The 12,499-nt window shown below is 44.0% G+C and overlaps 2 protein-coding genes across 5 annotated transcripts in view; one reads left to right on the top strand and one right to left on the bottom strand.

Annotated features, from left to right (window-relative positions):
• The window catches only part of setd3 (SET domain containing 3, actin histidine methyltransferase), a 69,345-nt gene extending 63,620 nt beyond the window's left edge, over nucleotides 1-5,725 (bottom strand). For 3 of the 4 annotated variants that reach the window (XM_045717694.1, XM_014194918.2, XM_014194934.2), the window contains exon 1: nucleotides 5,594-5,725. The gene's annotated coding sequence lies outside the window, so the exon portion shown is untranslated. The remainder of the gene's footprint in view (nucleotides 1-5,593) is intronic. The other variant, XM_014194924.2, reaches the window with a different exon arrangement.
• Nucleotides 5,588-12,499, top strand: LOC106602352 (cyclin-K). The gene is given in 14 exon segments (XM_014194954.2): nucleotides 5,588-6,575; nucleotides 6,836-6,917; nucleotides 7,159-7,290; nucleotides 7,547-7,652; nucleotides 8,077-8,134; nucleotides 8,374-8,543; nucleotides 8,975-9,192; nucleotides 9,320-9,353; nucleotides 9,489-9,560; nucleotides 10,625-10,727; nucleotides 10,729-10,774; nucleotides 10,776-11,027; nucleotides 11,029-11,076; nucleotides 11,078-12,499. Coding segments are annotated over 14 exon segments (1,671 nt in total). The 5' UTR covers nucleotides 5,588-6,378; the 3' UTR covers nucleotides 11,231-12,499.

The following is a 12,499-nucleotide window of genomic DNA, read 5'->3' as shown; positions in this document are numbered from 1 at the left end:
GGCACATATTGCACTTTTACTTCCTTCTCCAACACTTTGTTTTTGCATTATTTAAACCAAATTGAACATGTTGCATTATTTATTTGAGGCTAAACTGATTTTATTGATGTATTATATTAAGTTAAAATAAGTGTTCATTCAGTATTGTTGTAATTGTCATCATTACAAATAAATAAAAAAATTAAATAAAAAAAGTTGTAAAAATCCGGCCGATTAATCGGTATCGGATTTTTTGGTCCTCCAATAATCGGTGTCGGCGTTAAAATCATATCGGTCAACCTCTAGTGTGTGTGTGAATGAGTTCATTAATTCTCTATGTCCATTCAGAAAGTTTCCTAAAATAAGCCTGTATGGACTGCATCTCCTTAGTCCGATAGAAATAAAACTAGCAGGGTCAGCATACAGTATGTACGAGGAATGTTTCCCCTCTTATTAAAATGGGGCACAACTGAAGGAAACGTAGCGAAGCTCCTTTCATGATTCATCCTCCTAGGATGCATAGCCTATATCCTAATATTTTCAGTAGCATTGTATTTTCCCAGTAGTATAGGATTTCTCTCATTACTGCGTCCTCTCTAGCCACTTTGAACAACATATTGCCACAGAGAATGACCGCAGCAGTGTTGGTGATGTTATGCGAATTGTTCGGAAAAGTGGAAGGAAAAACACATCGTACTTGGTGTGAATGGTTTAGTGCGTCAAAATCTGAATCTGGACTTTTTTCCGGAATTCCTCTCCAATCTGACATTACTTAATTTGTATACTACACTAATATCTGAGATAATAAGAAAATGCTACTATAAGAACGAAGTGTATTGGTAGTGAAGTTGCAGAGAAAATCCACGTGTTTCTTTTGAGTCTGATATGTGCCACTCCCCCAACCCAACGGTTATGTGGTTGACCGTGTACATTGCCCTGGCCAATTACCGTAACCTCAAATTCCAAAACCGTCACAGCCCTACTTTCCCCATTGCAAAACGTTTTGCTACAGTGTACACTTAAAAAAAACTCAGGCAACTGCAAACATCCGAGCCTTCGTGAGCACAAACAAAAGTTACGTTTTTACATGTAATGACCACTGAAGGCCGTGAGACTGCAGAATCTAAACTGGGCCAATCAATTCCTTTAACAGAGGGAGGTGATGTTTAAGCTCCAAGGCATAGTGGGCACATCTCACATCGAAATAAAATGTGTGTAAAAATCGACAGGATATTTGTGTAATATTGGCTCAATATCAATCCCACATTTCCTCCCTCTGCTCTTGGCAGTTCGGGGGTGCAACAGGTAGGCATATCATATACAGTAGCTTTCTCCAAGCGAAAAAGCTCAAACTTATACAAAGTTAGCTTAAGCCTAATTACACTACAAACCAATGTTTTTTCAACTGTGCTTTAACACCAACTGAGAGGACAGTGTTTCGTCCCAACAGACTATTACGATATTAGCCTAATATCCTATAGGCCTACTGGTTGTCTTTCGGCAGGTCAACACAAGCCTTTCCTGAGAAAACTATGAATAATCATACTGGTCTTTTGTGTCATTCTGAGTAAGGATTTTCATACACTGATGAGGGCATTGTGCTAAAAATTGGGTACCGGTAGTTCTTGGCTGATAACCTTGTCCTCGTGGAAGTGTGGACTAGGCTATGCAATACTTCCACCTGCCTGTTATAAGGATAATCTAGATTCTATAGGCCTAACCGGTATCTGAGTGTGAGCATCCTAGAATGCTCTACTCACTTTTCAGTCTAGTAGTGAGAGAGACTGGTACAGTATCTTATGTAAAAGAATACAGGCAGTGGCATTGCCATGGTAACCTGTGGCTCTGCCAGATGAACACAACCTCAAGTAGTCGGCAGAAACAAACATGGTGTCATACAGGGAGAGGAACTACAGTAGAATGCCTGAGGTTTAATGTGATGTCCTACTCTACTGACAATACCGTAGCAGTAAAACTTTTCATTACATCAACACTGCACTACTTTCGCCCAGGGTTCTGGTCAAAAGTAGTGCACTGTAAAGGACAAAGGGTGGCATTTGGGATGCAGATATTATCTCTCCAGCAAGAAACAACCAGGAGAATGAAACTTCATCTGCTGTCAAATTAAACATCACCAAGGTAGACTTTTTTCTGTAACAATACAGTGTTAGGCTGCTATGTGTTTCACACCTGCATAATGATGGCTTTAAATAGCTCGCCAGGGCGATGTAGCGTCAACATGCAGTTAGTATTATATATCTGAACCTTAGACTATTTGCACCAGCCATTTTAGGAGTCTTGTTTATCCACTCTGCAGCTGCCTCGCTCCCTCATGTCCAGCTTTTCTTTTCTTTTTTTCCCTTCCCTTCTCTCTCTCCCCCCCTCACTCTTTCTTTGTCACCTGCTATTCTTGCAGCTACTGGCAAAAGCCAAAGATATGAGCGACTCAACCACCAGTTCATGAGTCCAAAGCCATGTTTGGCAGTCAGGTCGAAACTCTGCCTATTTTCCAACAACACAAACACTCTGAAGGGAAATAAGTGGGCACTGAGTGTGCCTGCCTTTCTCAGACAGCAGCACCACTGTATAGCCTACATGTGCCAGTTGAAGTAGGGTTGATGCTGCCACACCCTTTAGACTAATTCCAGCTAATACTGGGGTGGGAGGAAAAATAAGAGCGAGAGTGTGGGACGGCTACTTGTTGAGGCCTTCAGCTACAGGAAGAGAGCAGTGCTGAGTGCTGCCTGTCACTTTATGGCTGCGTCCCTTCTGGAACCCTATAGTGGGCAGGGTGCAATTGGAGACGGACACTATGGCCTAGCCAAGCAGCAGGGTGCAGGGCCAACCAGACAGGAGGGGGGACAACTTCTCACATGGTGTGTGTGACATCCAGCGGACCTGCCATCTTCCTGTTCCTAAAGCTAAGTTCACACACACACACCATGTGAGAAAACAGACTCATCCTGAACCAGGATCTGTGCTTAAAAGGAGACGTTGAATATGAACTGTCTCCTTTAAAGCCCAGGAAGCAGCCACTCAACATGCCATTTCCCAGCTTAATAATGTCAAAATACATTAGGTACTTACCAAAGAAAGGCGTGTCGCTGAGCAACTATCTTCATTTGTGCGGTTATGGCCAGTGTGTATTTCCAAGAAAGGTCTAAATAAAAAGTTACATGCAACTGAAAAAAATGCCTTGTCTGGAATGAATCTAAGTATTGTTTTTGACCAAGCGCTCATGTGTCAAATCCACCTCTTCTGCACCTCCAGTAATATTAGTAATGGAATTAAGAAACACTATAAATAAAGAAATACAGTCACTAAAAGCATACCCTACATTGTCTACTTACATGAACTATTATTGCATTCAGTGTAGTGTCGGTGAAACAACAGATTGATATGACAGACATACACTGTTGTAACTTATAAAATCAATGACCTTTCTTGCTGCTGGATCAGTCAACCAGTAAATGGGTGATTTTATTGGAGGTGCAGAAGAGTTGTATTTGACACATGCGTACTTGGTCAAAAAAACAATATTTTAGATTCATTCCAGACAAGGCATTTTTTCAGTTGCATGTAACATTTTATACAACTTTTTTTGGAAGTACATACAGGCCATAACAGCACTAATGACGATAGTTGCTCAGCAAAACTCCATTCTTTGGTATGTAACAAACGTATTTTGACATTAAACTTGAAAAGCTGGTCAATGGCAAGTTGAATGGCTGCTTCCTGGGCTTAAAGGAGAGTCACCATATTAAATTCTCCTGTAAACCCAGATTCTAGTTCACTCATCTCTACTAGACTGGTTCTGATTGTCGGTTGTGGTTAGACTTTAGAACACCGAAACATGTTCACACACATAAATTTGACAGAATCTGAGACATGACCTATATTTATGATGTTGACTCTTTCAAATCTGAGTTTAAGTCAAAGGGACAACAGTGGCTGGTAGAGTAAAAACAGGGAATCCTTCCAAAAGCATTCAGGGGGTGACGAACTGAGATTAGAAATTATTTTTTTTTAAATTGAAAAATATGAAAATGTCTGAAGGAATCACTTCTGTGATACAGCTAAAACATGACTATTACTGTCTGGGATTTCAGACAGCTCAGATCCCAGTCCAACAGTATTAGGCTAAACACCAACCCTCTTCTTCCACTCCGATGCACAAAGGCTTTGACCCCCTTTCAGTGGTTTTTGGCCACTAGCATGCCATTGGCATAGTTCACCTGCACTGGCCCCTGACACAATTTGAAAGGCTGCCAAGAATCCTCCACCAACACAATCGAGTATGCACCCATAGACAAACCAGAGGCGTATTCATTACGCAGATTCAGTTGCAAAACGTTTCTTAAACGGAAGCAAACAAAACATACCTGAATTTGTCCAATCGAAACTTGTTTAGTTGCAAAACATTCCGTTTTGCATCTGTTTGGACAACTGATCACACCCCAGACCAAACGAGGCATCAATGAGCCAAAGTTCCAAACCCTTACCCTACCACAGAAATGGAGGAGTCTAAAAGTGAAAGTTCACTCCAAAATCAATGTTTATTGAATGTTTTCAGATCCTCCCCTACGAGATGAATGCAAAAGATAGGCACGGCCACCAAATAAAAACAAGAACGTAGACAGTGAGTCTTATTCATTTTAAATTGAGGCATGTAGCTGGATCTACGAAGCCAATGGTGGGACCTGGACTGGCCTTCTACACAACAGACCACTTTAGAGGTCTGATAGATTTTGAAGTGAACTGTAACTAACCCATCTAGAGTAGTCAGATTATTGGAGCTGTAGCTAGCTAAATGGGAGTTGTAGTATTCTGAATATTTTTTCTCTGACTACTCTAAATGGGTTAGTTACAGTTCACTTCAAAATCTATCAGACCTCTAAAGTGGTCTATTGTGAAGGCCAGTCCAGGTCCCACAATTGGTTTCGTAGATCCAGCTACATGCCTCAATTTAAAATGACTAGTAGACACACACATGCGTGCATTCTTGAAGACAGCTAGTTACCTACATATTTTAACATAAATAACAAAAAAATATAAGAATATAAAATGGGCTTGGTTTCTTAATGCTCCCAAGGAAGCTTGTTGCAATAGTTCTAAGGTGGCTGACAGGCAGCAACTGGCTGTAAAATAGATTATCACAGTCCCACTGAGCTAGCTAGCTAACTGACGTTAGCTTCCCTACTAGGTTTGTCCAGCTGAATCACGCCCATCCAGCAAGCAATCTAATTGGACTAGCTATCTGGCTAGGTTAGCTCACAGTCGTGGTCGCAGTGTAGCGGACGAGTCCATTCATTTGCCTCGTCCAATAAACACATCGTGGAATGTGATTAGCAAACAAGCAGGCTCTCACGCTCGTTACTGTGAACTTTGAAAAGGGAAGCAACCAGTAAAATGGAATCTGGTTGAAATGCTAAATGATAAACACACATTTGAAACACGCTAGCTAGCTTGGCTCGCAAAATTCCCAAGCGACGTTCGCAACGCAATGCAATAATGTCAGGTAAAAATGGAAATGGAAAGCAGAATGACTAGTAATGTCAAGCAGTTAATTGCATGCAAGTAATTGCTAATAATATGTTTTGCGAAACTAAGTTACCGTAAATTGAGTGCAGTAGTTCCTCTCCTGTCAAACTGTGCACAATCCTCTTCCACAAGGTAGGGGGAGCGAAACCAAACCTGATGTTGGTTTGGGCGAGCTATGCCTGGAACACCGTTTTCTAACTATTTGATTGGAGCGAAAACGTTCTATACCAACGTAAACAATGTTATATTTCTTGATTTGTATTGGCTGTTGATATGCGTGCGCTACTTCATCTGTCTGCCTATTGGTTAAAAATCCAACAGGCTTCGACAATGCAACGTTTTTAACGGGTTCTTTATACGGATTGGTTGAAATGATCAGATTTACCGCAATTCCATTGGTCATACGAACAGTCAGTAGGCCACTCGCGAATGGAACGTTTGGCTTCGCAACATAAACACAAAACCCACCCCTTCCTGGTTTGTGATTGGAAGTTTACTTTAGGGACTTAAAATTACCATAAATGGTTACGATTCAGGCGACATGATTTGTTGACAAAGATGGCAATCGACGATCTTAAAACGAACAACGTGTCCGCCCCACTTGATTGTTTCATATTTTGATGAATTAGATATGGCGCGGTACACGTCAATACGAGTGTAGCTAATTTAATGGATTAAATAATTGTACGATTTCTGCAGCTAGCTGTAACTAGCGAGGTTATTCAAGTGAAAAAGAGATAGCATCGCTGTGCTACATCCCTTTCATCGCTAATTATTGTCTTAGGAAGCTGACAACAGGGTACAGTGTGCAGGGGCTAGTTAGCTAGCGAGGCTTCTACAATTTAGCTAGTATAGTTAATGAAAGAATACAGGGAGAATACGATCCCTGGAAATCCAGCTGCAAGTCTGGATCACATCAAGCCATGTTGGTACTGGGACAAGAAGGACCTGGCTCACACACCCTCCCAGTCCGAGGGCCTGGACCCGGCCACCGAGGCCCGGTACCGAAGAGAGGGGGCTCGATTCATCTTCGACGTGGGCACGCGCCTGGGACTGTATCCTTCCTTCATTGATTAGCAACAAACACACGCTGACTGTGTGCAAATATGCATGATCTGGTGTCTCTTGATGGTTTGGTTTGCTTGTGTTGGCAGCCAGGAGAGTAAACTGGTGCAGCGTCATGGTTCTGTTAGAATAATGCATTGTTTGTTTGTTATTTCACAAGTGCCAGATTCTAGTCAGATTGATCAATGCAGCATTTTATTATCCACGTCACTGTTACAGTAACGCTTCAGTTCCTTAACCCTGTGATCAGACACTATGACACATTGGCTACAGGGATCATATACTTCCATCGCTTCTACATGTTTCATTCTTTCAAGCAGTTCCCCAGATATGTAAGTAATCACACTGTATCCTACAACCCTTGCTTTTGACTGACTCAAGTTTAGATCCCTGTAATATGGATAAGTTGAGTCGATTTTACTGATTTTAGCTTTTGACCAGACTTAGCTATGTTAGACGGTTTAGATGTCGTTGTCACAGGTTGAAAAGGGCTTCCCCTATTCATCTGTGGCTGTGTTATATCTCCTTGCTTCGGCTGTATATACCCAGCTAACGAATGCTATGTCTCTACAGGTGACTGGGGGTTGCTGTCTATTCCTGGCCGGTAAAGTGGAAGAGACCCCTAAGAAATGTAAAGACATAATCAAGACGGCTCGCAGCCTGCTGAACGACATACAGTTCGCCCAGTTTGGAGACGACCCAAAGGTGAGCGCCTCACTAAGTGTGTAAGCTTTGACAATTGCCTGGATTACAAGACGGTAATACATGCATCTATGTTGGTACTATAATATTGAGGGAACCCCGTACATTACATTAAATCTATTCATTTTAAGTTGCTAGTGTAAAGTTTTGTGACCCCCTGACCAGGTAGTAAATTATATTTCCCTCCCTGGGAAGGACAGGGTCTGTATCCAAAACACTTCATGGTCACAATATTTTCCACGACTCTGTTCCTGTACAGGAGGAGGTGATGGTGCTGGAGAGGATCCTGCTGCAGACCATTAAATTCGACCTGCAGGTGGAGCACCCATACCAGTTCCTGCTCCGCTATGCCAAGCAGCTCAAAGGTACACGGATACAAATGCTTGATTAGCGTTGCAAAATTCCACTAGCTTTCCTAAGATTCTCATCTTTTCAAGAAATCCTGGTTGGAATATTCCAAGATGGGAATAAGAAGGAAATCCGGGAATCCTCCAACCGGGAATTCTGGGAGTTTTGGGAAAGTTTCCAAACATTTGGCAACCCTGATTTATGCTATGATCTATGATGGGCTGGCCTGGTTACCTGTTCACTATAGTAGCTGGAAGTGTGCTGCAAAAGACAATGTGAAGGTGGTCGGCCCGATGATGTGAATCAGGCACTACAGTTAATCTACAATGACATAATCATAATCTGATCTAGTCTATTATTACCCTGTCTGAATGAAAACAACCCCTAAACTCATCCACCTCTTTCTGTTCACAGATCTGAAGTATTTCCGATCTGTTTCAGGTGATAAGAACAAAGTCCAGAAGCTAGTTCAGATGGCCTGGACCTTTGTGAATGACAGGTGAGCAGTTAAACAACCCGAACGTGGATGCGTAAATCGGCAGAACCATGGAAGAACATCGATATCCATGTGTGTATTATAGTGCAATCAGTGCTGATCTAGGATCAGGTCCCCCTTCTTATTGATTATGATTTAAAAGGCCAAACTGATCCTTAATCAGAACACCTACTCTGAGAGGCTTTATTAATATGTGCCCTGTAATTGATGTACACATGCGTCTCTGCTCTCCTCCCCCCCAGCTTGTGCACCATGCTGTCCCTGCAGTGGGAGCCAGAGATCATAGCTGTAGCGGTCATGTACCTGGCCGGCCGGCTGTGTAAGTTTGACATCCAGGAGTGGACGTCCAAGCAGTCTTCACGGCGATGGTGGGAACAGTTTGTCCAGGATGTCCCAGTGGAGCTGCTGGAAGGTGGTACTGGTTGTTCTCTCCTTCTCTCGCTCTCTCCTTCTCTCGCACTTCTCTGGTTTCATATGTCATTTGTGTAAGGCTGTTTTTAGACTTTAAAGACAAACGTATGCCTCTTTCAAGGTTCTCTTTCACACCACTTTTGATTAACACTTAATTTTGTGGACTGTTTGCTTATTGCCATGTTATAGAGCCCCACAGTGGAGGAGTTATAATACCCATAACTTAGCGGTCAAACAGGGAAATGGTTCCAATCATTTTCCCACCGTACATTTTTCCCATAGGGGATTTTAGAAACGCTTACAATAAGGGCTGTGTTTTGTGTTGGCTTACGCTGGTGTGACGTTTTGATAACCATACTGTGGTACTCTTTCATTTAGATCCATACTTATGAAATTCACTTCTCATTAATGACTTCCTCCTCTGCTCCATAGACATTTGCCACCAGATCCTAGACCTGTACTCCCAGGGCAAGCAGCAGATGCCCCAGACCCCCAGCGATAAGACCCCGCCTACCCCCGTCCCTACCCCTACCCCTCAGCAGCTGCAGGCCCTCTCCCAGCCCCCGCTCCCCAGCCCCCCAGTCCCGCCACCACTCAGCAAGAAGGTCTCGCCCCAGACCAGCCCTCCTCGCCAGCTCAAACGAGCCCACGTGAGTCTGACACCCAGTTTAAAGGTTCTTGTGAGGGCAGGCACCATGTTATTTTCGTTACCACATGCACTTAATTGAGCTGTTTTTGTTTTTGACACCCATTTCCCTCGTTGATGTCGTTGTTTAGGCATCGTCTCCTAAAGAAGAAAGCCAGGCACCTGGTGAGCACAACCTTTCCTCTGGCTGAGACAGTAGACGAATCTATGGAAACGTATGGCTGCCAATATTCATTTAAAAAGGATTCATAACAGAGTATGACTTATTGCGGTCTCTCTCCATCTCTCTCTCTTCTCCAGAGCCAGTGGGCTCTAAGATCCCCAGGCTGGAGCCTCCCATGCCCCCTCTACCCACATCACAACCCCCCTCAGGTGAGCCCCCTACCCTGGTCCACTCAAAAGACCACCACACTAATAGCCAGATTCACTAAGCCTCTACACCAGTGCGACAACTTCCGCACCTGTTGGTCTCCAGAGGGAATATCCGTAGATGAAAATGTCAAAGAAAGCTCAAGGAAATAAATCCTATCCTGAAGTTTTATGAAGACAGTCCCATGTCCATTAGCCTTATTGTTTTTCCTTCTGCTATTCTCGTATGGAAAATACTTATTGCACAGTGTAAGATTTGATTTGGTGTAAACGCTCCACGGATCTGTCCACTCCACTCCCTACTGTAACATCTCATGTTGCTGAATAGATTATTGACACATGGCATTCCTGCTAAGTGGTTGAGCAGCCCCTGCGAAAGCCCTTCGGATGCGTCCCAAATGGCACCCCATTCCCATCGGGCTCTGGTCAAAAGTAGTCGACTGCAGTAGATAGGGAATAGGGTCCATTGGGACACAGCCTCTGAGAGGCCCCTAGGCCCCTCCAGTGTGGCCCCTCAGCCCCTGAAGGAGCTAGCTGAGCTGGGGAGGAAGAAGTGGTTAGCTACTGGTATTAACTGATCTGCTCTGACTGCTCCTCTAATTGGCTGAGAGAACGACAGGCGTCTAGGCCAGGCTTAGACCCTCAGTGACAGGTTAGATGATGCAGAAGTACTGTATGATGAGCACTTATTAGATTTGATATCAGACTTAGTGTAGGGGATTCCCTGTAAGCCTGCAGGTTAAAATCACAAGCTTTTAGATAGTTAGGGGATACTTAAGCAATAAGGCTCTAGGGGGTGTGGTATATGGCCAATGGTGGTGTATGGCCATGGTGGACAGGATATAACACCATCCTTCTGCTACTCTACTGTATGCCTCGTCTGACCTCTCTACCTAATCTGATAATGACCTTATCAGCTGTTAAACTACTCTGCTTTCGAAACAGCACCGTTGCGCTAGACAGCTTTGTTTACGTGACCCGTCTAGGAAGGGGGTGTGTTTGTTAGAGGTTAAGTGGTTTGATTCAGTTGTTTCTCTAAGGGATCTCTAATTCTCTTCTCCCTGCAGACCGCAAGCCTCCAGCCTCCCACCCCTCCGCCCCTCTCCCAGGAGAGACAGACCCAACTGGGGCAGGAGGCCCAGCGGAGCCCCCTAAAGGACCTCCACCTCCCCCCCCACTCAGCCTCCCTCCACCAGCCTCCCCCGCTTCCTCACCGCCCCCCCTCCACCACCCCCATCCAGCTACATCATGGGCATCCCCACCTCCAGCTCCTACATGTCAGGAGAGGGTTTCCAGAGCCTCCAGTCTATGATGAAGACAGAGGGGCCGTCCTACAGCACCATCCCCCCATCCTATGGTCCTCCCCTGGCCTACCACAGCCACGTCTACCCCCCTAACGCCCCACCGCCTGGTCCTCCACTTTCCGCCTCCTACCCTCCACCCAACCTTCCTCCACCCTCACCCGCCTACCCCCCCGCCGGGGTACAACCACAGCTACCCTCCCCCGCCCCCCTCATTGCATGCCCCCGGGACACGGGGAATACCCGCCTGTGATGGGCATCCCTCCAAGCAACTATCCCCCACCCCCTGGAGGACAGAGCCAGGTACCCCCTCCGCTGCCCCCTGGCATGCCCCCAATCAGTGGCATGAGTCAGGGGGCATGGATGAGGTGATGGGGTGAGACTGGATGTGCCAAACCAACACTAGTCCTATTACAGCAGACAGGAGTCTCCAGGGTTACTGACAGACAGCTTTAGTGATGGGGAACACAGTTAAAGCAAGGCCAGTAGGGGAGGCCGGCCTCATGTACTCCCTATAGTTTTCTTAAGCTGTCATCTTACGGTTGCAAAATTAAATACTGTTCTCAAGTTTCCCAGAAATCCCGGTTGGAACATTCCCGGAATCGTAAGGGAATAACCAGGAAATCTGGACTCCTCCAACCTGGATTTCTGGAAAACCTGGGAATTTGTGGAACGTTACCAGAATTTCGCAACCCTACATCTCCAACAAGCCAAACAGCCTAGCCACACCTCATCAAGAACCAACCATTAACTTCCATTGCACAAGTTAGTTAGTGTGAAATACATAATGTGGTGTGTTTGTTGTACTATGGCTGTTTTTATATTAGGCTTTTAGTAACATGTTTGTCATTTTTTTAATATGAAAACTTTTAGGTTAGCTTGCTGTACAAATGTAGGAAAGAATGGTGGGACCAAAAAGGAAAATGGCAGCTCCACTCTAACCATTCCATGGCTTGTATGTACAGTATCTTCCACATGCATTCCTTTCTGTTTGAAACGCACTACTAAACCAGTATTATATTCTAATGTCAATGAATAGTCTACCATTGTAGCATTGTGCATGGACTGGAACATAAAGACACACTTGCATGATGCACACACATTACAAACACACACAAACTCACACACTTTAAATAAACACACCTTTTTATGGGTGTTTGGACGTTTTAAGTTTTGTTGTCGAAAAAAGTATGTTTAATGCTTGCACACTCTTAGAAAAAAAGGTGCGATCTAAAACCTAAAAGGATTATTTGGCTGTCCCCATTGAAGAACCATTTTTGGCTCCAGATAGAACACTTTTGGGTTCCATGTAGAACCCTTTTCACAGAGAGTTCTACCTGGAACCAAAAGGTTTCTACCTGGAACCAAAAGGGTTCTGCAATGGGGACAGCCAAGGAATCCTTTTGGAAACCTTTTTTGTAAGAGTGCAGCACTGCCATGAATTAATGGTTTAAAATTACTTTTTTAATTGTTGAAGTTGTCTTTTCATTATACCCTTTGTACTTCCATTGTTACTTAGTTTGTTTGTAATATGTGAAACGTTACTCTAAGCAAAGTTACTTGGCATTAAACATTTGTTTTTTTCTAAAGGTGTTCATTTATTTTTTCAATGTATGTGACAATAAAAATCTACAAAAATAA

The sequence above is a fragment of the Salmo salar genome, chromosome ssa01, assembly GCF_905237065.1.
Source record: "Salmo salar chromosome ssa01, Ssal_v3.1, whole genome shotgun sequence".
Classification (NCBI taxonomy): domain Eukaryota; kingdom Metazoa; phylum Chordata; class Actinopteri; order Salmoniformes; family Salmonidae; genus Salmo; species Salmo salar.
The sequence above is the reverse complement of the archived record's forward strand: the minus strand, read 5'-3'. Positions and strand labels throughout refer to the sequence as shown.